This window comes from Pristis pectinata, chromosome 4 (assembly GCF_009764475.1).
Source record: "Pristis pectinata isolate sPriPec2 chromosome 4, sPriPec2.1.pri, whole genome shotgun sequence".
Classification (NCBI taxonomy): Eukaryota; Metazoa; Chordata; class Chondrichthyes; order Rhinopristiformes; family Pristidae; genus Pristis; species Pristis pectinata.
The window spans coordinates 60,014,901-60,042,795 of NC_067408.1; the positions used below are offsets into that span (position 1 = coordinate 60,014,901).

General features: G+C 44.8%; 1 protein-coding gene across 5 annotated transcripts; it reads right to left on the reverse strand.

Moving 5' to 3' along the window:
* On the reverse strand, positions 1-26,674 carry si:dkey-163f14.6 (uncharacterized). Of its 5 annotated transcripts, XM_052013308.1 has the most exons (8): positions 26,374-26,674; positions 18,975-19,148; positions 17,985-18,083; positions 16,079-16,243; positions 11,417-13,420; positions 8,350-8,472; positions 4,363-4,494; positions 1-3,099 (listed from the first exon to the last, which is right to left on the reverse strand). In XM_052013308.1, exons 3-8 carry the CDS (start codon positions 18,019-18,021, stop codon positions 2,924-2,926), a joined length of 2,637 nt encoding a protein of 878 aa, XP_051869268.1. In that variant the 5' UTR covers positions 18,022-18,083; positions 18,975-19,148; positions 26,374-26,674; the 3' UTR covers positions 1-2,923. The 5 variants fall into 5 exon arrangements, with proteins under 5 accessions (XP_051869268.1, XP_051869265.1, XP_051869266.1 ...); XM_052013305.1 differs by lacking the exon at positions 17,985-18,083 and having other exon boundaries at positions 26,454-26,674; XM_052013306.1 differs by lacking the exon at positions 17,985-18,083.
* Positions 26,675-27,895: the final 1,221 nt, after the last annotated feature.

The following is a 27,895-nucleotide window of genomic DNA, read 5'->3' on the forward strand; positions in this document are numbered from 1 at the left end:
CTCCAATTCCTAATTCCAGCTATTTTCAGTTGAAAGGCTGCAGTTATTATATGAGTGAGGCAGGTGCAATACAAAATGGGGTTTAAACAATTGTAACCAGCAGGAGGTTTTAGCATTTATGTTGTTTATATTTTTAAGCTTGTAAATGAAATGGCAGAATGCGCATCATTCATTTCTTTTGTGTTTACCTTGTATTTTTTAAAACTTTGGCTAGATTATTTGGAACCCACTTTCTTTTATAAATGCCTTGGCTATAAGTGTTAATATCCTTTGAGAATGAAGTTGTAGCAACAAAACTATTGCATTTGTTTAAACTGGTGAAATATCGAAAATTCTTCACAGGACCTTAACAGTGCCACATTTATCCAGAATCAGAGGAAGTATTTGGCAGGACATGTTGTCACCAAAATCTAGCTCCCCTTGGGCCACTGCCACACCAGGACCCACATCCTGGCAAGTTTCCAAGTACGGAACCACCAGGTTGGCCAGATGGTGCCAATGATGGATTCTTGGGTAGATTTGGAATTTGTTTAACATGTTTCCCTAGCCTGAAGGTTACTGTCACTCTCTGCACTGACCCATTGCTCGCTTTACAGACAGCCATCTCCTTGATTGTTTAGCAGCAACATCCCAAATCATTTAGGATTTGGAATGGTGGATTGTAATTGGCCACCAGAAGCCATCACCATGTAGCCATTGCACAGTATTGGTAATTTACAATCGACATAATGACAGTATTTTATAATGACAGCATCCACGCTTAATAAAAAAGAAAGGTGGAAAAGTAATCTGTGAGGAGATGTTCAGTCTGAAAAAGAACCTGGACAGTTTGAGCAGGTTGTAGGTAATGTATAATTTAGGGAAATGTAAGGTCATTTGGTAGGAAGAATAGAAAACCTTTTTTTAAATGATAGGTATTTAAAATGTTGGGATACAGAGGGCAAAGGGGGAGTGGTTCATGGAACATTTTGAGGAAGCTAAACAGGATGGTTTATTATAGTGGGATTGTCAGAAGGAAAAATTGGCAGAGAGAGAGACTCTATTCTGGGAGTTTAGATGAATGAGATGGTTTCACTGAAACAATATAAAGGAAAACTGATAGAGGGGTGCTTGCTCAGAAGATGCGCCCTTAGGAGGCATGGTCTCTGAAAAAGGGATTGGCCATTTGACTGACTGAGTCTTTTGAGGAGGTCACAATGGAGATTGATGAAGGAGGTAGAAGATGTTTTTATAGGGACTTTGGTAAGGCATTTAACAAGGTCCCACGTGGTAGGCTGGTCCAGAAAGTTAAGACATATGGGATCCAAGGTAAGCTGGCTAATTGGATCCAAAATTGATGTGGTGATAGGAGGCAAGAGAGTAGTGGTGGGAGGATGCTTTCCTGATTGGAAGTCAGAATTGACCAGTGGTGTATGGTGCTGGGACCTGTGCCATTTGTGATATTTATTAATGACTTTTATGTGAATGTAGGAGGTATGATTAGTAAGTTTCCACATGACATGAAAATTGGTAGTGCTGTTGGGTGAAGCATTGGCAGATGGAATTTATTCCTGACAAGTGCAGGGTGATGCATTTTGGGAAGCCAAATAGGGAAGGGCATATACAGTAAACGGGATCCAATATTGGTTTGGTCATAAAAGACAGTGGCAGAGGGGTGTTTTTCTGCCCAGAGGTCTGTGACCAAAGGTGCTCCACAAGGATCAGGGCTGGGACCTCTGTTGTTTATAATATAAATGACTTGGATGAAAATGTAGGTGGTCTGATTAGTAAGTTTGCAGATGACATGAAAATTGTTGGAGATGTGGATAGTGAGGATGTTTGTCAAAGGATACAGCAGGATATAGATGAGTTGGAAGTTGGGCAGAGAAGTGGCAGTGCCATTTAATCCAGACAAGTGTGTGATGCATTTTGGAAGGTCACATAAGTATACAGTAAATGGCAGGACCCTTAGATATATTAATGTACAGAGGGATCTTGGAGTGCAAGCCCATAGCTCCCTGAAAATGACAACACAAGTAGATAGAGTGGTAAAGAAGGCATACTGCATGTTTGCCTTCATTGGTTAGGACATTGTGTATAAAAGTCAGAAATCACGTTAGGCCGCAACTGGAGAATTGCAGTCAATTCTGGGTGCCCCATGATCTGAAGGATGATGGCTTTGGAGAGGGTGCAAAAGAGGTTCATCTGGTTTAAAGAGTATTAGCTCTAAGGAGAGGTTGGACAAACTATGATTGTTTTCTCTGGAGCATCAGAGGCTGAGAGGTGACCTGATAGAAGTATATGAAATTATGAGAGGCACAGATAGATAGTCTTGTTCCTAGGGAGGAAATGTCAACTACTAGAGGGCATGGGTTTGTGAGAGAGGGAAAATTTAAGGAGATTTATGATTGCTTTTTTTTACAAGAGTGGTAGGTGCCTGGAATCCTCTACTGGGGAGGTTGTAGAAGCAGATATGATAGCAATGTTTAAGGAGCATTTAGACAGACAAATGAACAGGCAGGGAATGGAGGGATATGGACCATGTGCAGGCAGATAGGATTAGTTTAATTTGGCATCATGGTCGGCACAGACATGGTGGGCCGAAGGGCCTGTTCCTGTGCTGTTTTATGTTCTAATATGCCAATATCAATCAAGTACATGCTGCTAATATAAGGCAACCTTTAGGAGTCAATAAATAGATGTTGCTTGGAAGTGTGCAGATATAGTGATGGTTCAAAAGGGAAAGGGTTAATAATTACAAAGGAGAAGTTGCAGAGATGGTACTTCAAAAGCCAGTGTTGCCACGATGGGACAAATCACCTCCTCCAGCATTCAATCTCTGATTCTGTAGCAGGTTCAATAACATAGCAATCCCCAAACACCAAATATTAATAAAGACTGATGCCTATGGGCAATTGAGAACACTTCACAGTTTAAGCCTTGACTACTCAGTGTACAAGTGGTTGTCCAGGATTGCTTTTGGAACACTAATAACCTGACAGTTCTTCCTGTTGTAAGGATTAAGGATATAACCTTCTCGACAAGCACATAGATAGCCTCCACTGGTATTGATGCAGAGCTGGGTGCAGCCACCATTTTTATAGTTGCATTCATTGATGTCTGCAATACAAACACAAGTATTTCATATTAAAATATTCTACTTCAGCTGGTATTTTCTCAAAATGCCTCAATTTCTGGGACAGGTCCATGGGGAAAAAAAATTACTATGTGAATGTTTCTGCACTTCCCATATTAAACAATATGGGTCATGTATTTGCTGAGGTCTACAGAATCTCCCATTGGCTCCCAACTTTCAAATCTGCTACCATCCTTGTATACCTTTAACAAGTCTTACCTGTGCTGCCACCTACAGAGATCTATGAACTTGTACACCAAGGTCCCTCTGTTCCTCAATGCTCCTTGGCGTCCATACCATTCATGGTGTATGTGCTACCCTTATTTGTCCTCCTAACATAAATCACCTTGCATTTATCAGGATTAAAATAAGTTGGATGAAGCATCTGTTATTGCTTCATCCAACTTATTAGCTGATCAGTATCATTCTGTAACCTAAGACTACCCTCCCCAGTATTGACAACACCACCAATTATTATCTCAGCTGCAAACTCACTCTTACATTCACATCCAAATCATTAATGCATAGTAAGTATAAAACAAACAGTAAGGTACACCATTGTTCATAGGCTTCCCCCACCATTACCCTCTGCCTCCTATTACCAAGCCAACTTTAGATCCAATTTACCAACTTGCCTTGGATCCCATGGGCTCTAACCTTTAGGACCAGCCTTCCATGTGAGACCCTGTCAAAGACCTTACTAAAATCTATGGGGACTACAGCATCAACCTCACCAATGTAATTTGTTACTTCTTTGAAAGACTCACTGAAACTAGTTAGATGGGGTCTCCCACCAACAAATCCACACAGACTCCCCCTGATCAATCCCTGTCTTTTCAAGTATAGATTCACCCTGTCGTCTCAGAATTTTATTCCCTACCATCCTCCTGCTTGGAACTCCCACCATTGTAAGTTTTGGAGCCCTAGGATACAAGTTCAAACCAATACAGGTCAGGAGGATCTTCGGATGAGGAGAGACCAGCAGGACAGACTTCAGTGTTGGGTTCTGAGTGGAGAATTCACTGGAACTGTTTGGATAGAGCCACAGAGCTTTACAGCATGGAGACAGGTCCTTCGGCCCAAATCGTCTGTGCTGACCAAGTTACTTAACTGAGTTAATCCCATTTGCCTGCTTTTGCCCTATATTCCCATGGATGTGGTGAGATTTGTAACCAAGACATAGCTAAAATGTCCCTTATTTGGATCCAATGACAAGAGGGACAATTGTAAAATGAGATCATCCTCACCTTCACAGTGATACCTGTTGTCACTCAGTATGTAGCCACGTGGACAAACACAACGGAAGGAGCCCTGGATATTCAAGCACCTCCACTCACATTGGGTCTGTCTGCTATATACATCCAGGCACTCGTCAATATCTGCAGGGACAGAGTCATCACAGCTGTAGGTTAAACATTGAAACGTCCTTTTACCCCAGCCTCACCAATTTTACAGATGCATAAAAGAAAGCATCCTATCTGGATGCATCACAGCTTGGTATGGTGACTGCTCTGCCCAAGACTGCAAGAAACTGCACAGATTTGTGGACACATCCCAGTCCATCATGAAAACCAGCCTTCTCTCCACGGACTCTGTCTGCATTTCCCTTGGGAAAGCAGCCAACATAATCAAAGACCCCTCCCACCCCAGTCATTCTCTCTTCTCCCCTCTCTCGTCGGGCAGAAGAGAGCACGAAACACCAGACTCAAGGAAGTTTCTATCTGCTGTTATTAGATTCTTGATTGGACCTCTTGTACGAAAAAGATGAACTCTTGATCTCTCAATCTACTTCGTCGTGGCCCTTGCACTTTATTTGTCTACCTGTACTGTACTTTCTCTGCAACTGTAAAGCTATATTATTTCCTTATGTACTACCTCAATGTACTTATGTATGGAATGCTGTCTGGATGGCATGCAAAACAAAGATTTTCACTGTATCTCAGTACATGTGACAATAATAAACCAATTACCAATTACGATGGGGAACAGAAAGGAGCAACGGTGCTTCATTTGAACCATTTATTAAAACTAAATAGGCGGTACTGTAGATAGTATAGAAGGTTATGCAAATTTACAAGGGGAATCTTATCAGCTGGGTATCTGGGCTGAGGATTGGCAAATGGCTTTCAATCCAGATAAATGCGAAGTATTGCATTTTGGGAGATCAAACAGGGTAGGACTTGTACAGCGAATGGTAGGGCCCTGGGGAGTGTTATGGAACAGAGGGACCTAGTTCGATAGAAAGTGCATAGTCCTAGCAAGTGCATAGTTTGCTGAAAGCGGCATCACAAGTAGATGTGGTGGTGAAGAAGGTGTTTGGCATGCTGGCCTTAATCAGTCAGGGCACTGAGTCTGGGAGTTGGGAAGTTATGTTACAGTTATATAAGATGTTGGTGAGGCTGCACTTGGAGTACTGTATCCAGTTTTGGTCACCCTATTATAGGAAGGATGTTATTAAACTAGAAAGAGTGCAGAAAAGATTTACCAGGACGTTGGCTGGACTTGGGCGCCTCAGTTACAAGGACAGGTTGTGTAGACTAGGACTTTATTCCCTGGAACTAGGAGATTGAGGAGTGAACTGATAGACGTATATAAGATCATGAGGGGTATAGACAGGGTGAAAGCACATAGTCTTTTCCCCAGGGAGCGGGTGTTAAAAACAAGTGGGTATGGGTTTAAGATCAGAGGCAAGAGATTTAATAGAGACATCAGGAGCAGCTTCTTCACACATTTAGAATGAGCTGCCAGAAATAGTGGTTGAAGCGGGCACATTAACAACATTTAAAAGCCATCTAGATAAGTACGTGGATAGGAGAGGTTCAGAGGGCTATGGGCCAAATGCGGGCAAATGGGACTAGCTCGCTGGGCAACACAGTCTGCTGGCTGTGTTGAGCCAGAGAGTCTGTTTCCGCGCTATATGACTATAACTCCAAGAGACAGCACACCCAGAACAGGGAGGAGCCTCACACCATACCATATATTTCAGGACTTTGGATGTGTGAGCACAGAGCCAATGATGTGAGGTGAAGGGACTGAACCTGTTCAGCTCCTGTTACATTTACTTCATATCTGTAATGATCTCCAGGCAGAGATGCATGAAATCAGCTTGCAAGGAGCAACTGCTCTGCCATAACAGTTAAGAAGGCAGCCTGAAGGCCAGTTCATACTCTGCCAGCTCTCTACAAGGCTGTCTAATCATTTCCAATCCCTTCTTATCCCCTGCAGCCATGCGATAGTTTCCCCTTCTGACAGTTGCTTCTGACCTAGCTTCCACCGACCATCAGGCAATGCAATCCAGTTCCTACCAACTCAATCAACAAACCTTTATTTCCCCCTGACATTTTCCCCACTTGCCTTAAGTTTGTGTCCTCTGCTCACCAACTCCTGCCAGCACAAGCAGTTTCTCCCTGCCCATTATTCCAGTAAACATCCACTGCACCCTCTCCAAGGTCCTGTTGCCCTGTATGAAGTGTGGTGCTCAGGATTGGGCACAGTGCGCCTGATGAGGTCTGACCAATTTTACAATCCAATATGATAACAAGGGAAGGAACACAAAAGTAGCACGTTCCATCCTGTGACTGACACCTCTGAGACACTCCAGATGCAACACACTCTACACACTTTCACTGTGAGTTAATGGCACATTGTAGTAGTGGTATTTTTAAATGTAGTGGTACTTTGATTAAAACTATTCAAAGCAGTCGTAATAATAAATCCCAATCTAGTTTCTCACTCACCCAAGAATTGCTCAGAGTCATAGAGTTAAACAGCATGGAAACTTCAGCCTAACTAGTCCATGCCGACCAAGTTGCCTAACTGAGCTAGTCCCATTTGGCCGTGTTTAGCCCATATGCTTCTAAACCTTTTAACTATCCATGTAACTATCCAAATGCCTTAGAAATGTCATAATTGTACCCACCTCTACCACTTCCTCTGGCAGCTCGTTCCATATACTCACCGCCCTCTGTGTGGAAAACTTGCACCTCAGGTCCCTTTTAAATCTTTCCCCTCTCACTTTAAACCTATGCCCTCTAGGTTTGGACTCCCCTACCCTGAGGAAAAGACTATGGCTATTCACCTTATCTATCCCTCTCTTGATCTTATAAACCTCAATAAAGTCGCCCTTCAGTCTCCTAGGCTCTTGGGAAAACAGTCCCAGCCTATCCAATCTCTCCTTAAAACACAAGCCCTCCAGTCCCGGTAACATCCTTGTGAATCTTTTCTGCACCCTCTAGAGTTTAATGACATCCTTCCTATAGCTGGGCAACCAGAACTGTACGCAGTACTCCAAATGTGGCTCTACCAAAATCTTGTACAGCTGTAACATGATGTCCCAACTCCTGTACTCAACATTGTGACCGATGAAGGCAAGCATGCCAAATGCCTTCTTCACCATCCTGTTTACCTGTGTCACCACTTCCAGGGAACGATGTACCTGCACTCCTTGGTCTCTCTGTTCTACAACAGTCCCAAGGGCCCTACCATTCATTGTGCAAGGTTTGTCTCACCAGAATGCAACACTTTGCATTTATCTGAATTAAACTCCATCTGCCACTCCTTGTCCCACTGGCCCAGTTGATCAAGATCCCACTGTAACCTTAGACAACTTTCCTCACTGTCCACAATACCACAATTTTAGTGTCATCTGCAAACTGATCAACCATGCCAGCTACATTCTCATTGAAATTGTTAATACAAATGACGAACAGCAGACCCAGTGCCGTTCCCTGCGGCACGCTCTAGTCACAGGCCTCCAGTTTGGAGAACAACCTTCCACTCCTACTGTCAAGCCAATTTTATATCCAATTGGCTAGCTCGCCCTGGATCCCATGTGACCTAACGTTCCAGACCAGCCTACCAAGCGGGACCTTGTCAAAGGCCTCAAAAGATGGAGGAGCAATGGAGTTGTTCCCCGGGAACAAGCATGGGCCAAATGGTCACCTGCTGTGTCAATATAAGTAAAACTACAGAAATAACCATGGACAAGATCTGAGAGAGGCTCACATAGCCAAAAGTCACAGGGAAACTGAAAGCAATGGAGAGCAAGCAGGCAAGCTTCCAGGAGGGGAGTTTTTCTCTCTGCTTTTGTCTGTGAGCTGTGCCACTGCAGGTCAGATAGTTTTCAAATTAAGTTCGATGAACAGAGCCACATTTCCAATAGGCATGGACCTTGACAGCTGCAGGTGAATTGCTATTGAAGCAATGATAACCCACCAAAATCACCAATACATTACCTGCACATCCCTGGCCATCCCTAGATAGCTGGAAACCAGAATGACAGCCACACTTGTAAGACCCAAAGGTGTTGATGCAGATCTGCTGACAGTGGCTTAGTCCAACAGCACATTCATTAACATCTTTAAAAGAAACAAGAGACCAAGGCTAATGGGAGTTGAATAAAATTACAGGAGTTTACAGAAACCATTTGTTACAATAACACAAGCAATAGCAAACATTTAAAATGCCTGCTACTAGTGTTAAAGACCCATTTTGGTACATAGGGACTCCAGCTCTCTCTGAATATCAACACCTTACAACCTCTCTCCACTTCAAAAACACGCTGCATTTCTACATTCTTCTACAAGATTGATGACTTTTTCCATATTATATCACACCTGCCATATCCCCCAAAGGCTCTTTGCATCCTCCTCAGAACCCACACTAGATCTAAAATAGGTTGTTCCCCACCAGTTATTCTTCCACTCTAGAAATCCATCTCATACACACTTCAGCCTCCACACTGTTACATCTGTTTTGTTCAGTTTATATGTAGGTTATGATTACTGTATTTCCCTTGTTACACGCACCTTTGATTTCCAGATTTATGCTTTGCCCTGCATTATCATAAGTACAGGTGTCTACCTACAAACAACTCCCAGCGTCTTCTTCTTCTCGCTGTTTCTTAACTTGACTTCAATTTTCTGAGCTAAGATTCTCTCTCTCAGTTGTTGAGTCACCTCTTGTATCTTTAGTGCTGGAAAATGGGATTAGTATAGATATGTGCTTGATGGTTGATATGGATTTGGTGGGCTGAAGGGCCTCTCTCTGTGCCGAGTTGACCTTTTGACTTAATCCTGTTCTTTAATAACAGGGAACTGCCAGCATGTTCCCACAACTTCCATCTCAATAATTGCAGTTTCAATCATCATCAATGAAATATTTTGACTTCAAATACTCTGAAATTGAAACTTTCAAATTATCTGTTTGAATCAGCAATTATTTGGGTAACAGCTGTGACTGTAGGAACTGTTAATCTTCATCCTCTGAGCACGGTGTACACAGTTGGATTCCTCTTAAACATACTGTAAGTGCTCAAATGGCACTTTACACACATTCATAATTTCCTTCAGAATCAAAGGAGAGGCAAACAGTGGGCTCTGTGATCCACTCTGTTGGGATTGTAGGGTTCTTCAAAAACATACAGCGCTTACCTACAACTGTGAAAATCCTATTCTTCGCACGATTTGCTGAAACTTACTTTACAAACAAAGCTTCGGGCAATGTCCACCCTTTCTCAAAGTTATAATGAGCTCATTGTCTTCAAGACTAAGTGTTGAAGATGTTCAGCTCCTTGGTGTCTGTCGAGCACCAGGGTTGTCTTGGTTTTATGGAAATGTCTTTTACAAAATAATTGTGCTTTAAAGCCAGTATGGTTAAAAGATTACTACTGTGAAACACATACATCAAAAGCTACCTAAATTTTCCCTCTATATCACCAGGACTTGTATTTTTCAGTTTTAACTGATAGGAACTGAGAAAGTAACCCTAAAAAGCCTATGTATAAAAAATATCTTGTCTATTCTCTTTCACCAATAAAACTCTTAAGGCAGCAATAAATATCATCCATGTAAAATGAGCAGTTTCATTCATTTTGCTTTAAAAATGCGAATAGATCAGTTACAGATAGGGGCAGAGAAATGGCAGATGGAATTTAATCAGGGCAAGTGTGAGGTGTTGCACTTTGGAAGGTCAAATGTATGGGGAAAGTGTACAGTAAATGGCCGGACACTTAACAGTATTGATGTACAGAGGAATCTTGGGGTCCAGGTCCATAGCTCCCTGAAAGTGGCAATGCAAATAGATAGAGTGGTAAAGAAGGTGTATCGCATGCGTGCCTTCATCACTAGGGACATAGAGCATAAGAGTCAGGAAGTCATTTTGTAGCTGTATAAATCTTTGGTTAGATCACACTTGGAGTATTGTGTGCAGTTCTGGTTGCCCCATTATGGGAAAGATGTGGAGGCTTTGGAGAGGGCACAGAGGAGGTTAACCAGGATGCTGCCTGGATTAGAGGGTATGAGCTACAAGGAGGGATTGGACAAACTTGAGTTGTTTTCCCTGAGTGTCAGAGGCTGAGGGTAAGCCTGATAGAAGTTTATAAAATTAAGAGAGGCGTGGATAGGGTAGACAGCCAGAATCTTTTTCCTAGGGTAGAAATGTTGAATACTCGAGGGCACAGATTTAAGGTGGGGGGGGTGGAATTTAAAAGGGATGTGCAGGGCAAGTTTTTTTTAGGCAGAAAGTGGTGGGTGCCTGCAATGGGCTGCCAGAAGTGGTGGTGGAAGCAGATACGATAGTGATGCTTAAGAGACGTTTAGATAGGCACATATATATGCTGGGAATGGAGGGATATGGATCCTTTGCAGGCAGAGGGGATTAGTTTAATTTCAAATAATGCTCAGCACAGACATCATGTTCTCATGCAAGATATGGCTTTCAAAAGGTGTATTTGAACAATTGACTAAACCCATAGATATGCTAGTTAGTGATGTGATGGTATTAACCAGGAAATAATTTTTTTGGCGATATGACTTTGAATATTAATCCTGATTTAAGAAGAACACAAGACAATAGGAGCAGGAGTAGGCCACTCAGCCCCTTAGCCTGCCCCACCATTCAATATAAACATGGCTGATCTACAGTGGCCTCAGCTCCTCCTTTGTGCCAATTCCTCATGATCCTCAATTCCTCGATCTTTCAAATATTTATCTATCTCCACCTTAAATATATTGGTTTAGTTACACTTTATGGAGATCAAAAGTTGATGATTTACTTGTCTGACTATTTTTAAATAACTGAAATGTCTGATTTTACATAAAGTCCAGCATATCCTCTCCATCAAACCGAACCAAAACCATCAAACTGAACCAATAATCAGGCCTCATGCTGCTAACTATATGAATCTCAGTGACCTCGATTATGCTCAGGGTTTACCCTGAAAAGTAACTTGTTTCTAATGACAGTTTGCTTACCTGTAACCAGCAGTTGTGGACTAGTTGTACATGTAATCTATGTACTAACCTGCACAGACAGGTCTCTCTCCGCTCCACGTACCATTGTGTTGACAAAAACTGAACTGGTCTCCACGGACCAGGGTATAACCTGGAGTACAGGAATACTGTATGTAGTATTTGTATTGCCACGGCGACGGTCTGACCAAGTTACGAAAGTACAACGTGCCATGATCTGGTACAGGTGGCGAGGGGCACACAATGGTCTTTGGTAGGTTAACCTGTCGCATGACTGTTTCATCCACCATACTAATTTCAGCCAGATTATTTTGCAGAGTTGGTTCAGTTGGTTCAGCATCATGTGCACCTGACAGCTCAGTGAGATTGTTCCGTTTATTAGCTGCCAAACTCCCATTCAGTGTGACCTGCTTACCCTGTGCTTGGACTGCAACACTGTTAATTGAAGGACTTGCGCTTTCTGTTGCAATGGATCCAGGTACATGTGATTTTGCTTGCTTTATGTTGCGTTGAGTTCCTCTCATTGTGATAATAAACTGGGAATTCTTTAGCCTATTCATTTTTCCAGCAATATCTGACACCCTTGGCTCCGTCGATGAAAGAACTTTGTCTATCAGAAGTTCTGGCTCATTGTTGCTCTTCGATTGACTCTCTGGTCTTGTACCTTCAGGTGCACTCAGATCACTAACAGATCTACTTGTTTGAGGAGACAGAGTCTCAACGTGTTGTGGAACAGCAATGGTTGTTTTGGAGATAGAGCTCTGCCGATGGGTTGCTTCTGGCAGGTTCGAGCTTCCAAAGTCATTACCTGTCTTAGGTAACAAGACGTCAGCAACTGACCAAGCAGGGAGAGAGGTAGTTGGGGAAGTCACTTCCAGACCAACAGTTGGATATCCTTCCTTTAGCTGATCTGCTCCTCTGAAAATTGTATCTTGAGAAGACACCCCTCTCAATGATTTGGAGCTTGGAAAAGCTGAGCTCATTACATTTTCATCCAATAAGGCTGCAGGTTTTGAACTGGTACCATCAACTGTAACTACTGGGGTAAACCAGCGAAATGTTTCCATCTGCCATGAGTCATTATTAAATAATACCTCGTCCTTCTGAGGCTGTTTCCTACTTGCTGTAGTGTCAACCCTTTTACCCATAGATTCTTCAGGGATACCACTCACTGTCTTTCTGAGCCAACCATATTGTTTGAGTGTGACTGGAGCTGGATACGGAGTCCTTCCAGTCATTGAGAAGGTATGAGATCTGCTGCTTGACGCAGAGGCACTTTGTTTTTCAAGAAGTGATGACTTTGAAGTCCATTGCATGGACACCGGGGATGGAGAGTACTTTCTGCCCGAGCTTGTATGGAAAATATTTGATAATTGTTTTAGTGAGGGTGTGGATGATGTGTCATTTGGTGTTGGTGAAGGAGATGGAATTGATTGGTTTGTTACAGAATTTGATTGGAGTAATGATTTTGAAGGTTGGTGCAGAGATGGAGAGTATACAGATGAAGGTGAAGGTGGCTTTGATGATGTTAACCTGATTCTGGAGGGGGGCTCTGGCTGCAGGAATTCTATAGAGGATTTTGTCTGCAGTGATGGGATGGGAGTTGGTTGTGTGACGAGCATGGAATGCAATGGCCAAGTGGATGGTAGCCTTGTTCTTGTCAACGATGGTAAATCCAGATGTGCAAATATTGACTTCACTGACCCTGGTTGAATCTTTACCTGGTCTTCTGATGATCCTTTGTTGAACAGGTTGTTACTGGAGGCAGTTTTTCCATTCCAAATACCTTTGGTGTTATTTTCAGGTGCACCTTTGCTGATCACAGGTTGGTTTGTGGGGAGATGTTGCAAGGTCAATACAGTATTTGTAACAGCGCCAGTGCGATGCTCGGCCAGAGGGACATGTTTTACAAAGGAGCCGTTTGCAGTATTACTATGTTGAACTTTAAGTAGATTTCCTGAAAGCTTTTTCATTGATAACAGCGTGTTCAAGTTTGGCAATGAATTTGATTTTGTCATCTCAGTGTGCATCTCTTTGGACTTCACCAAACCTGACTCTGAAACAAAAAGATATCAGTGCACAAGTCAGACTTATTGTTTATTGGCCATTAGTTATTAATATGCAATAGGACAAGGGATAGTTGGAGGTTTTAATCCTTCAAATTATAGTCCTGTTTTCTCTGATGTGGAATGATAGGATGTGAAATCATTCCTCCAATTCCAAGTGTACCCAGTTCAGAGGCATGTTGTTGGGAAAGTTCCAGGGACTCCCCTCTGCACAGTACAGTTGCAGTTGTTGCCTGTAGTCTGTTGGTTAGAGGACAACCTCCAGTGTTGTTTTGTCAGGCTTTTCCAACCCAAGGGCTCTGTTGCAATAGTTCTGTGGACAATGTTGTCTTGTTGTATCGTGGCCAAGTGTCCAGATCTTGTATGAGGCCAGGCAGTATGGAGGAAGGGGAGGGAGAGAGAGGAAAGTGGGGGGGTAATTTAAAATCCTGTAAATGGATTTTAAAATCCTGTAAAATCCTGTAAATCCCAGGAGACAGGCCGACCTTTTAAAGTCGCCAGGTTTCCAGGGCCAGGAGAAGACCCAGGAGGCACGAAGGACAGGATCCATCTACAATCTACTGTTGGGATCAGAGTGTCAGAGTGTGAACTGAATCTCTGCCACTTCTACCACCACTCTCAGTGTGCTTTCCTCTCCCCGACAGTTAGCGTAACGCTATTACAGTGCCAGTGACTCGGGTTCAATTCCGGCCGCTCTCTGTAAGGAGTTTGTACGTTTCCTCTGGGTGCTCCGGTTTCCTCCCATATTCAAAAGACGTACAGGTTAGGAAGTTGTGGGCATGCTATGTTGGCGCCGGAACTTGTGGGCTGCCCCCAGAACATTCTACGCAAAGATGCATTTCACTGTGTGTTTTGATGTACATGTGACTAATAAAGAAATCTTATCTCCAAATCCCTCTCCCCCATCTCTCCCCAACCTCCTTCAATCTCTCATTCCCTTCACAATCACCCGGGAATGCTCCAGCCATGCTGCGCCCATCAGTTCTGCTTCCTCCTGCCACACAGCGCTCTCTCTACCCACCAATCAGCACCCAACCCAGCTGAGCCCTGGCTGCTGTCTTCCCAGGGTTGATCCCTGTTTGATGGACAGCTGGGATCATTGGTCAGGTTTGCTTCCCAGAGGGACATTCATTAAAAGGAAGACAACACACACTTTATGGAGTTAAAACCCCACAGTGTTCACTCTATAATAGTTTCTTTGCCTGCTTAGGAAGCCACTGCAGTAGAAATCAGTTTAACCCCATGGGTCACTGGTGTCTCTTTCTGAGGTGTACACATACCACAGAGGTGTAGAGTTAAACAGCACTGAAACAGGCCCTTCGGCCCAACTCTTCCATGCTGACCATGAAGGTGCTCTCTTCAGCTAGTCCCATTGCTCACATTTGACCCATATCCCTCTAAACCTTTCCTGTCCACATATCTTTCCAAATGTCTTTTAAACTTTGTAATTGTACCCACCTCTAGCACTTCCTCTGGCAGCTCGTTCCCTCTATCCACCACCCTCTGTGTGAAAAACTCATCCCTTATATTCCCTTCAAATCTGTCCCCTCACACCTTAAATCTATGCTCTCTAGTTTTAGACTCCCCTACCCTGGAAAAAAGACTGTGACCATCCACCCTATCTTTGCCCCTCATGATTTTATAAACTTCTATAAAGGTCACCCTCAGCCTCCCTCACTCCAGGGAAAACTGTCCCAGCCCGTCCAGTCTCTCCTTATAACTCAAACCTGGTAACATTGTCATGAATCTTTTCTGCACCCTCTTCAGTTTAATGACATCCTTCCTACAGCTGGGCGACCAGAACTGCACACAATGCTCCCAGTGCAGTTTTACTAACGTCTTGTACGGATATAACATCCCATCTCCTGTCCTCAGTGCCCCAAATGATGAAGGCAAGCATGCCAAACGCCTTCTTCACCACCCTGTCTACCTGCATTGCCACTCTTAGGGAACTATGTCCCTGTGCTCCTAGGTCTGAAGTGAAGGAAAAGGCACTATTACCACCAGTATCTCCCTAGCCTGGCAGTGCCAGGATCCACTATAGCACTGATCACTCACTAGCCCAGATAAGAGGGACCAACTCAGCACAGAACAGAAATCAGACTCAAGAGTGCCACATTTGAAGACCAAGGTGCAGAATGGAAGACTTGCCACAGAGTCATAGAGTCATACAGCCCAGAAACAGGCCCTTCCGCCCAACTGTCCAGGCCAACCAAACTGTCCAGGCTGACCAAAGCTAGTCCCATTTGCCTGCGTTTGGCCCATATCCCTCTAAACCTTTCCTTTCCATGTACTGGTCTTTTAAAAGTTATTGTACCTGCCTCAACAACATATACTCACCACCCTCTGCACAAAGAAGTTGCCCCTCAGGTCCCTTTTAAATCTTTCCGCTCTCACCTTAGACCTATGATCTCTAGTTTTTGATTCCCCAACCCTGGGAAAAAGACTGTGACCACTGACTGATGGATCAGAGTAGATGTTGACCATCATGACCTATCTACCACATTAAACAGATGCAGTTGACACCAAGCATCACTAGGTTATGAATTTGCTTCAGTTTTGGGCCCAACCTTTCTGGAGTTATCACCAGAAGCACAGTACTCTGGTTTAGCATCATTTCAGCAAAGCCTCTGCAGATACTGACCCACCTTCGCACGCTGGTTGGGTGTCATTCCAGCTGTTGCCATTGCAGTAGATCACTGGTGATCCAGACAGTCTGAAACCAGGATCACACATGTATCTGACCACTGAATTGTTGTTATGCACAGTGCTGCTTCCATGTAGAACACTCCCAACATCTGGGCATCCTGGGGCTGCAGTGAGAGAACGGGCACATGCTTACTGATTAGTTTTAAGGAGGTACCTCATGGACAGGACTAAACTGCTAGGTGAGAGCACTGAGGTGTGAAGAAAGACTGAGAGTGGGTGCTTGACTCATCAAAAGATAGGATTCTGCAAGGGAATTATACCCAGAGCTTAAACCACAGCAATGAAAGACCAGATAAAACTGATGCCTGAAATTTGTTTTGTTTTATACAAACACTGCAAGAGCCATCCTTGACAATGTGGTAATGTAGCTAGACTCATCTGAAGCACAGCTATCACCATGGGAATATTGCTTTTTGTCGAGTGATGGCCTCTATACACACTTTGACCCTTCATTGAAACTCTGCACAACTTTAATTCCCTCAAGGTCAGAATGTGTAACCATCCACATGGACAACCTTCACTGCATTCCCTTCATCAGTCTTCTCGAACACCATCAGCCAACTACACCTATGGTGGATTCCGCTCAATTGTCTCAAACTTCTCCAAGAACCTATTAATTTTTCCCCTGAATTATTGCATATAAAACCTGCCCCATTATCAATGATATAATCAATGATATATCAATCTTGTAACCAGCCAATAGTTACAAGAATGTCCTTATGGGCTTTCCTGAACAAGGGTGTCACAGCTGCTTTTGGCTCTTCCCCTAATGTGGAAGAGAGCCCATCTGCTATTTCCATCCCCACCACACTTAGCAACTCATTTAAGATAATCAATAAAGGGATAGTTATTGCAGTAGTCATTCCATAGAGTTACAGAGTCAGCAGGCCCTTCAGCCCAATTTATCCATGCTGACCAAGATGTCCATCTAAGCTGGTCCCATTTGGCCCATAACCTTCTAAACCTTTCCTATCCATGTACCTGTCTATTGTAATTGTACCCACATCTACCACTTCTTCCAGCAGTTTGTTCCATATACTCACCACCCTCTGTGGGAAGAAGTTTTCCCTCAGATCCCCTTTAACTCTTTCCCCTCACATGTTAAACCTATGCTCTCTAGTTTTAGACTCTCCTATCCTGCAAAAAGACTATCTGTCTTATCTATGCCCTTCATGATTTTATAAAGCTCTATAAGGTCAGTCCTCCCTTTCCTTTGCTCCAGGGAAAACAGTCCCAGCCTATCCAGTCTCTCCTCATAACACAAGACCTCCAGTCCCAGTAACATTCTTGTGAATATTTTCTGCACCGTCTTCAGCTTAATGAGATCCTTCCTATAGCTGGGGATCAGAACTGCACACAATACTCCAAGTGCGGTTTAACCCACGTTTTGTACAACTGTAACATGAAGTCCCAATTCTTGTACTCGATGCCACAGCTGATGAAGGCAAGCACACCATATGCCTTCTTTACCACCCTGTCTACCTGTGTCGCCATTTTCAGGGACTTTCTAAGTGAAGTTTACAATCTAAAAAGCTGCACCTGCTAATAGACTAATGATCACCAGAATGGGCACAGCAGACAACGGCTTGTTCAGATTTCCTTCCTGGAGTCCATCCCAACCCTACAAACTGCCTTTATCTTTACGACCCAAATAGTTGCTTGTTACATCTCTCGGTCAGATCAATTGGCAAGAGAACTGAGTAAAACCAGGGCATTGTTCTGTTAATTCATTAGCTGCTCACATCTAAACTCAGGTACAATTCAAGATTATGAAAGTTATCCCAAATTATAACTGCGCTTTAATTTTAATCAAGTTTATTTTAGTTGCTACAATTTCCTACTAACCCGGAACAGAATCAGGTAGTTGAATGTCTTCATCCATGTTGATATCTGTGGCTTGTGTGCATTGGGAAGGTGTACAGCTCTGTCACAGCTAATCCTAATCTGCAGTGTGAACACAGAAAAGGAACAGTACAGCACAGGAACAGGCCCTTCGGCCCATCATGTCTGTGCCAACCACAGTGCCAATCAAAACTAATCCCATCTGCCTCCACTGGTCTATATCCCTCCATTCCCTGCCTGTTCATGTGTCCGTCTAAATGCCTCTTAAATGTTGCTGTTGTATCTGCTTCCACCACCTCCCCTGGCAGCCCGTTCCAGGCACCCACCACTCTCTATGTAAAAATTTTACCCCGCACATCTCCTTTAAACTTTCCCCCTCTCACCTTAAACCTATGCCCTCTAGTATTTGACATTTCCACCCTGGGAAAAAGATTCTGCCTGTCTACCCTATCTATGCCTCTCATAATTTTATAAACTTCTATCAGATCTCCCCTCAGTCCCAGATGTGCGAGAGAAACTACTCAAGCTTGTCCAACCTTTCCTTATAACTAGGTGCAGATTTTTTTTTTACACACATGCAGAAACATTATAAACACAGAACAGTACAGCACAGGAACAGGCCCTTCGGCCCACCATGTTGTGCCAAACTAATTAAATTAATGATGCCCAATTAAACTAATCCTTTCAGCCTGCACATGATCCATATCGCTCCATTTCCTGCATATTCATGTGCCTATCTAAACACCTCTTAAATGTCACCATTGTATCTGCCTCCACCACCACCCCTGGCAGCCCATTCCAGGCACCAACCACTCTCTGTGAAAGAAAAACTTGCCCCGCACATCTCCTTTAAACTTTCCCCCTATTTCCCTCATTGTGTGAATTATATTTCATAATAGCTCTTTACATAAATCCCTGAAACACTGCTGTCCATTGAATGGTATGGAGGACACCGTGCGGTTTACTTTTGCAGAGACAAGGTATGTGACTCACCAACACAGACTGGTGGATCTCTCGTCCACCGGCCCGACACACAGCTGCTGGTTCGATATCCATAACGATTGAAACCAGGGTTACAGAAGAACGTTACGTAAATCCCACCGTAACGGAAAAACTGCCGACCATTCTGCATGTGGTGCAATCCTGGACAAGAGCTCAGGACTAGCCCTGGGGAGAATCAGTCATTTGCTGTCAATCATTCAGATGTCAATCAGTCATGCAGCTGTCAATCATTTAATAATCCACAAACAATCCTAGCTCACCATTGTTTTACATAAAATGTATGAACACACGTAAAGCACCCCTCATAGTTTCTGTTTGTTCCTTTTCCCACACAGAACCCCCTTACCCCCCCAAAGTCCCATCACCCATTTCAGTCCCTGTCCCCCCCCCCCAGTTCCATCCACACATTTCAGCCCCCATCTGGTTCCCAACTGCCATTCACCTCTCCCCTAATGGTTCCTTATTATCACCTCCTTTTCTTATCAGATTCCAGCATTGGTAGCCCTTTGTAATCTCACCTATCACCCTCCACCAGCCCCCCATGGCTCCATCTGCCTCCATCTATCATGTCTCCCAACTCCATCCTTACCCCTCCCCTACTGGCTCTATCTGCCCATCATCCTTCAACCCTCCTCGATCTACCAATCACCTCTGGCCCATCTCATCCCTCCCTTTCTCCACTTTATACCGGCCATCTCCCCTCTCCACTCTCAGTCCTGATGCAGGGTTTCGACCCAAAATATCTACAATTCCTTTCCTACAGACGCTGCTCAACCCGTTGAGTTCCTCCAGATTCCAGCATCTGTAGTCTTTGGTGTCTCTCTAGTGGCACCTGTTTTGGATTATTTGTAGTTTTATTATTACAGACACAGCTTTTTTAACTCGGAATGTGCTAATAAAAATAACTAATTTGCATTGATATAGCACCTTTAACATAAAAGTGTCCCATGTCAATGTTATGAAAGAAAACCTAACACAGAGCAAATGGTTGGTAGGGATGGGTCAGAAGGAACACACTAATGGACAAAGGAAAGGTTGAGAGGAGTAGGGAAGGAATTCCTGGGAGATGGCACAGCGACCAATCGTGGAGCCAATGGGTGTGTTCAGGAGGCTGGGCTAGCGGGTGAATGGGTGAACAAGTGGAAATGTTCAGACATCCAACCATCACTGCTTTCAATGAGTAGTTCTCCACCAGATGCATTTTATAGGTAAAGCTTCACTATGTAGGAGGCATAAAATGACCTGTGGACTGTGATCAAAACCATTAGCAATATCCCTGATAAACAAGCAGAATCAGTGAACCCAACATTATGAATCCGTCAGTAGATGCTTGTGAATTAATTAACTTGGCAAAAGTCTTCTCCGTCTTCAGTACACAGCACACTTTAAAGAGGCTAATCTGCACTGTTTAAAAATCAATTGCAAACAGGATAGATTAAGAGATTGGGCCTTACTCATATGCCTTACTCAATCAATTTACCTGAATGACCCTGAAGCCTTCCTACAATGCAAGCCCACCCGGTTTCATATTGTCTGTAAACTTGTCCACAAATACATTGTGAAGAGCTGATTCCTGTTATATTCCAGTAGCTGGCCCAGCAGAAAGTGACCCATTTATTCCTACACTCTGCTTCCTGTCAACCAGTTTTCAGTTCATATAAACCCCAATCCCAGGTGCTTTAACTGTGCACACTAACCTTTTGCATGGGATTTTATCAAATACCACCACCTTCAATACCACCAAGAACTCCACCTTCACACCATTGTAAATGCCTTTATTTAAGCTGAAGACACTGCTTTTGGACCTGTGTTGTTCACCCTTAAACTGTATCTGGAATTCTACAATGTTACAGTCACTACTCCCTAGGGGATCCTTAACGACTTCTATTGTTAATTCTTCCACATCATTGAACATATTAAAGGAGACGGGTGGATTTCCAGACACAAACCTCATCAAAGCCTTAGGGGAGAGAGTGGGAGCATGGTCTTGAGACAGAGGATCAGTCATGATCGCGTTGAATGACAAATCAGGATCGAAGTGACCCACTAGAGACTGCAGATGCTGGAATCTGGAGCAACAAACAATGTGCTGGAGGAACTCAGCGGGTCAGGCAGCATCTGTGGAGGCAGAGGAGTGATTGACGTTTCAAACTGAGACCCTGCAGGTCGGGTCCTGATGCAGCATCTTGACCCAAAATGTTGACCACCCCTCTGCCTCCACAGATGCTGCCTGACCCACTGAGTTCCACCAGCAGTTTGTTTTTTGCTAGCAATGACTCATGGACAGCCTCTATTTCCCATACTTCTATATTTTAAACATGAGTGATAATCGATACCAGTTAAACCCCTGGGAGTGTGATAGAATTAGAGGAATGCAGATACATTGAGAGGAAGCAGGAATGAAAGGAAGAAGCAAGAAAATGAACACATTTGCAAGTCCAACGCATCTTTCAACAAGTGACACTAGTATATGTAGTGTACGATAGTGTAGAAGGTTGCTGTAGATTACAACAGGATATTGATAGAATGCAGACCTGGGCTGAGAAGTGGCAGATGGAGTTCAACCCAGATAAATGTGAAGTGATACACTTTGGGAGATTGAATTTGAAGGCACAATACAAGGTTAATGGCAGGACTCTTAGCAGTGTGGAGGAACTGAGGGATCTTGGGGTCCACGTCCATAGATCCTTCAACGTTGCTGCGCAGGTTGATAGGGTTGTTAAGACGTATGGAGTGCTGGCCTTCACTAGTCGGGGTATTGAGTTCAAAAGCCGTGAGGTGATGTTGCAGCTCTATAAAACTCTGGTTAGACCACACTTGAAGTATTGTGTTTAGTTCTGGTCGCCTCATTAAAGGAAGGATGTGGAAGCTTTAGAGATGGTGCAGAGGAGATTTACCAGGATGCTGCCTGGATTGGAGAGCATGTTTTATGAGGATAGGTTAAGTGAGCTAAGGCTTTTCTCTTTGGAGAGAAAGAGGATGAGAGGTGACTTGATAGAGGTGTACAAGATGATAAGAGGCATAGATCCAGTGGACAGTCAGAGACATTTATCCCAGGGTGACAATGGTTAAAATGAGGGGACATAATATTAAGGTGATTGGAGGAAGGTATAAGGGGTATGTCAGGGGTAAGTTTTTTTACACAGGGAGTGGTGGGTGCATGGAACACACTGCTGGCAGAGGTTGTGGGGGCAGATACATTAGGGACATTTAAGAGACTCTTAGATAGACACATGAATGATAGAGAAATGGGGGGCTATGTGGGAGGGAAGGGTTAGATAGATCTTAGAGCAGGATAAAATGTCGGCACAACATTGTGGGCCGAAGGGCTTGTACTGTGCTGTAGTGTTCTATGTCTATGTCTATATAAGATAAGACAAGATAAGGTAAGATATCTTTATTAGTCACATGTACATCAAAACACACAGTAAAATGCATCCTTTGTGTAGAGTGCTTTGGGGGCAGCCCGCAAGTGTCGCCATGTTTCTGGTGCCAACATAGCATGCCCACAACTTTCTAACCCGTACGTCTTTGGAATGTGGGAGGAAACCGGAGCACCCAGAGGAAACTCACACAGACACGAGGAGAACGTACAAACTCCTTACAGACAGCGGCCAGAATTGAACCCGGGTCGCTGGTGCTGTAAAGGCGTTACACTAACCACTACACTACCATGCCTGCCCTACACTATCGTGCCTGCAGTTGAACAGGTTTGAACTCAGTACTGTGCTGATGGTTACTGGGTAGTCTGGTTGAGGAGTGAATGGACCAGGATTCGCTGCGGTGAGGCATGGTTAGTCTGGTACTTCCTTCAGGCTTTGAGATGGTGTTAGTGGCATGCAGTGTGTGCCAAGGGCCCTTGACCTTGGGTGAATGATAAGGCAACAGTGCACTTACTTCACCAATGGCATTAAAGACTGACAAAGTAACAGAGGAACAGTGAAGACAGAGATGAGATGGGTTATCAACAAATAAAAGAGAGGAAAGTGTACAAATGTATAACCTTCAAAGCAATGTTCAAAACACACAAACGCCTCTACTTCCTCAGAAGGCTTAGGAAACTGGGCATGCCCCTGTTGACCTTCAACAATTTTTACAGATGCACCCTAGAGAACATCCTATCCGATACACCACAGCTTGGTATGGCAACTGCTGTGCTCAAGACCGCGAGTTGCAAAGAGTTGTGAACGCAGCCCAGTCCATCACGAAAAGCAGTCTCTCCTCCATGGACTCTGTCTATACTTCCCGCTGCCTCAGGAAAGCAGCCAATATAATCAAGGACACCTCCCACCCTGGTCATTCTCTCTTCTCCCCTCTCCCATAGAACCATAGAACCATACAGCACAAAACAGGCCCTTCAGCCCACCATGTTGTGCCGTCCATCAAACCACCCTCACACTACCTAACCCCTTCCTCCCGCATATCCCCCCATCCCACACTCCTCCGTATGCCTATCCAACAAGCTCTTGAACCTGTCCAATGTATCTGCCTCCACCACCACCCCAGGCAGTGCATTCCATGCACCAACCACTCTCTGGGTGAAAAACCTCCCCCTGACATCTCCCCTGAACCTCCTACCCATAACCTTAAAGCCATGATCTCTCGTCTTGAGCATTGGTGCCCTGGGAAGGAGGCACTGACTGTCTACTCTATCTATTCCTCTCAGTATTTTATATACCTCTATCATGTCTCCTCTCATCCTCCTCCTTTCCAGTGAATAAAGCCCTAGCATCTTAAGCCTCTCCTCATATTCAATACTCTCCAATCCAGGCAGCATCCTGGTAAATCTCCTCTGCACCCTCTCCAACGCCTCCACATCCTTCCTATAATGAGGTGACCAGAACTGAACACAGTACTCTAAGTGTGGCCTAACTAGGGTTTTGTAAAGCTGCATCATCACCTCGCGGCTCTTAAACTCAATCCCGCGATTTATGAAAGCCAACATCCCATTGGCCTTCTTAACTGCTCTTTCCACCTGTGAGGCAACTTTCAGTGAACTGTGAATATGAACCCCCAGATCCCTCTGCTCCTCCACACTGCCAAGTACCTTGCCATTCACCCAGTACTTATAGCCACAATATCATAGTCCCCCATACTTATCCAAGCCCTCAGTTCATCTCCCTTATTCCTGACACTTCTTGCATTTAAGTAAACACATTTCAGTCCATCTACCTTACTACTTTTATAGCCTGTATTCAGCTTCTCCTTCCCCAAAGCCTCTCTACCTGTTTGATCTAACTTTTCCCCATTCCCTTCTTCCTCTGACCTACTCCTCCGGTTCCCTTCCCCCTCACAAACTAGTTTAAACCCTCCTGAACCACCCTAGCAAATCTCGCCGCAAGGATATTGGCCCCCTTCTGGTTCAGGTGTAACCCGTCCTCTCTGTACAGGTCCCACCTTCCCGAGAAGAGATCCCAATGATCCAGAAATCTAAAACCCTCCCTCCTGCACCAGCTTCTCAGCCACACGTTTATCTGCCACCTCCTCCTATTCCTACCTTCACTATCACGTGGCACTGGCAGCAATCCTGAGATTGCTACCCTTGAGGTCCTGTTCCTCAATTTTCTGCCTAGCTCCCTGAACTCACTCTTCAGGACCTCATCCCCCTTCCTACCTATGTCGTTGGTGCCAATATGGACCACAACTTCTGGCTGCTCTCCCTCCCACTCAAGAATTCTGTGGACCCGATCAGTGACATCCCGGACCCTGGCACCTGGGAGGCAACATACCATCCGGGATTCATGCTCACTGACCCAGAACCTCCTGTCTGTTTCCCTGACTATCGAGTCCCCTATCACTACCGCATGTCTCTTTCCCACCCTTCCCTTCTGAGCAGCAGTACCAGTCCCAGTGCCAGAGACCTGGTAACTACAGCTAGGCCCCTGCAGGTCATCCCCCTCAACAGCTTCCAAGGCAGAAAACTTGTTACTGAGGGGAACAGCCTCCGGGGTTCTCTGCTCTGTCTGCCTGCCTGACTTCTTCTTCCTCTTCCCTCCCCTGACAGTCACCATTCTATCTGCCTCCTGAACATCAGATGTACCTACCCTAAGGGGGGTGACTGTCACCTGATGCACCATGTCTACATAACTCTCTCCCTCCCTTATGCTGCGCAGTGTTTGTAGCTGGGACTCCAGCTCATCAACTCTGAGCCGAAGTTCGTCCAGCCTCAAGCACTTACTGCAGATGTGGCCATCTTGGACCGCAGCAAGGTCCACGAGTTCCCACATCAAACAGCTGCAGCACACCACCATGTCCTCCATCTGACTACCTTTCTTTTTTCCCTAGTTAGTCCCACCTACAAATCTATAGTAGACAACAGGTAAACCTTGCCTTTACCTACTTACCAGCTACTTACCCTCCTTGCCCCTTCACGCCGAAGCCCCTTGAGCCAAAGCCCAGAACACTCTGGTCCCACTCACTCCGCTGCCCGCTCCAACGCTGCCCGCTCTATAGGCTGTTTCCTTTTTAAGCAGGTAGAAGAGCTCGTACCACCAGACTCAGGGACAGCTTCTATCCCGCTGTTGTAAGATTCTCGAACAGACCTCTCATGCACTAAACAATGAACTCTTGATCTCACAATCTACCTCATCATGGCCCTTGCATCTTATTGTTTACCTGCACTGCACTTTCTCTGTAACTGTAACACTAGATTCTGCTTTCTGTTTTCCTTTTGTGCCACCTCTATGTGCTTATGTGTGGCATGATCCATCTGGATGAAATGCAAACCAAAGCTTTTCACTGCATCTCAGTACACACGTCAGTAATAAACCAATTACCAACACCAACTCCTCTTCAGCAGCAACTTCACAACCCAGGATCCCTGCTACTGACCACCAGACACAGGGGAGCACCACCACCTGCAGGTTGCCTTCTAAGTCACTCACCATCCTGACTTGGAAAGATATTGCAGGTCCCTCATCCTTGTCCAGTCTAAATCCTGGGAATTCCCTGCCCAATAGCACACCTTCAACGGAGGGGATTTAGAGATAGGCAACTAACACTAGCCTTGCCGATGGCCCTGAAACCCCACGAATGAATCTGAAAGCTTTAGGCTTACAGAAGTCACATCACGTTAAATATAAATATTATTATCCCAATTTTAGCTCTCACTCTCAATGCCTCTGGCTGGCAATATATGACCCCTCTGCCTAAACTGAGGTGGAAAGATTCGGACACAGAAGACTGATTAAGGCCAGATATTTTACATGATTTCTGTAGAACCAGAGGTCTAACATCCCGACGCCAGTTCAAATGCAGACTTACAGTCATATCCAAGAGGGAACGTTCATTAATCGGTACGGGGGGGGGGGGGGGGAAGCAGAGGGCGAGCTAACCCGATATCTAAACCTCAAACCCTGCTACATATTGGACACAAAGCAACCTCACTCACCGCCGCCTGAACACAAGAAGATACCAAAAAGTAGCCGCATCCCGACAGCCCCCATCAGGAACGATGCAAGCCCAACTAACCAGAGGCAGCTTGCCGGATCCTGGGGACTGAAGTGCGTGGGTGTGGATAGGAAGCGAGCCTCCGCCTCTCCACGCCCCTGGAGACCCTGCAGTCTCCCCTGCAAGTCCGCTTGCTCTGCCCAGGGCACGGTTGAGCCGTTCGGCCCATTGCGCCCATCCTAGCAGTGAAGTCGACAGCAGAAACACTCCTTGGTAGGAAAGCTTGCGCTTCATGCCCAGTCCTCCCAACGGCAAGCTCCTCTCCATGTACTCTGAACCTCGTGGGACGTCCTAAGGCATGGGCTGAAGGTCTCTGCTCACCAGGTCCACGGTCACTCGGCTGGACTTCCCTGACTCCTGAACAGGAAGAGGCAACAGACCCCGCCCGCAAACAGATTCAAATTAGATTCGGTTATTGTCCTGTACACCAGGGTGCAATGAAATTCCTTGCTGACATGACGCTCACAGAGCTAACAGTATACATGGTAACAATAAATACAACAACAAAAACAGCCACCAGTGCAAAACAACAGGATGGTACAAAGATTGTCGTGCAATCTTGTAGTGGAGTCATACAGTAAGGAAACAGGCCCTTCAGTCCAACTGGTTCATGCCGACCAAGATAGCTATCTGAGCTAGTCCCATTTGCCCGCATTTAGTCCATATTCCTCCAAATCTTTCCTAACGTACCTGTCCAAGTGCTTTTTAAATGTTGTTATCATATCAGCCTCTACCAGTTCCTCTGGCAGCTCTTTCCATATACTGCCCACCCTCTGGGTGTAAAAGTTGCTCCTCAGCTTCCTATTAAATCTCCCCTCTCACCATCAACCAATGCCCTCTAGTTCTGGAAGTAGTGCAAAAAGAAATGGTAAAGTGACAATAATGGAAGAGGTAAAGAGTCTGAGAACGTGGCAGCACCACCGGGAAGGGGATGTGAAAGAGGTGATTGTCCAGAAGTCTGATAGCAGTGGGGAAGAAGCTGTTCTTAAGTTTTGTTGTCCGGGCTTCAAGCTCCTGTATCTTCTCCCAGATGGAAGAAGAGAGAAAAGAGAATGGCCAGGGTGGCAGGTATCCTTGACGATACTGGTAGCCTTCCTGAAGCGATGCACAGTGAAGGTGGACTGGATGGAAGGAAGTGATGAGCCTGTGATGGACTGGGCAGTGTTTACCACTCTCCCCGGGTTCCCACAGAGCAGAGCAGCTGCCATACCAGGCTGTATTGCACCCCGTCAGGATATTTTCTATAGAGCATCTGTAGAAGTTGGAGAGAGTCCTCCTGGACAAGCCGAATCTTCTCAGATGCCTAAGAAAGTACATACACTGATGTGATTTCTTGATCACCGCATCATTGTGGAGGGACCAGGTGAGGTTGTTGGTGATATGGATGCCCAGAACTTGAAGCTGCCGACCATTACTATAGCAGCTCTGTTGATGAGGACAGGGTTGTATTCACCACCCCTACT

Excerpts from the sequence above, each read along its gene's own strand:
- si:dkey-163f14.6 (XM_052013305.1), bottom strand. The coding sequence starts at position 26,610 with ATGGGCGCAATGGGCCGAACGGCTCAACCGTGCCCTGGGCAGAGCAAG. Across the intron at positions 19,149-26,453 it reads GATCCGGCAAGCTGCCTCTG|GGCTAGTCCTGAGCTCTTGT; the intron begins GTTAGTTGGGCT and ends GATTCTCCCCAG. Across the intron at positions 8,473-11,416 it reads AGAGAGACCTGTCTGTGCAG|ATGTTAATGAATGTGCTGTT; the intron begins GTTAGTACATAG and ends TTTCTTTTAAAG.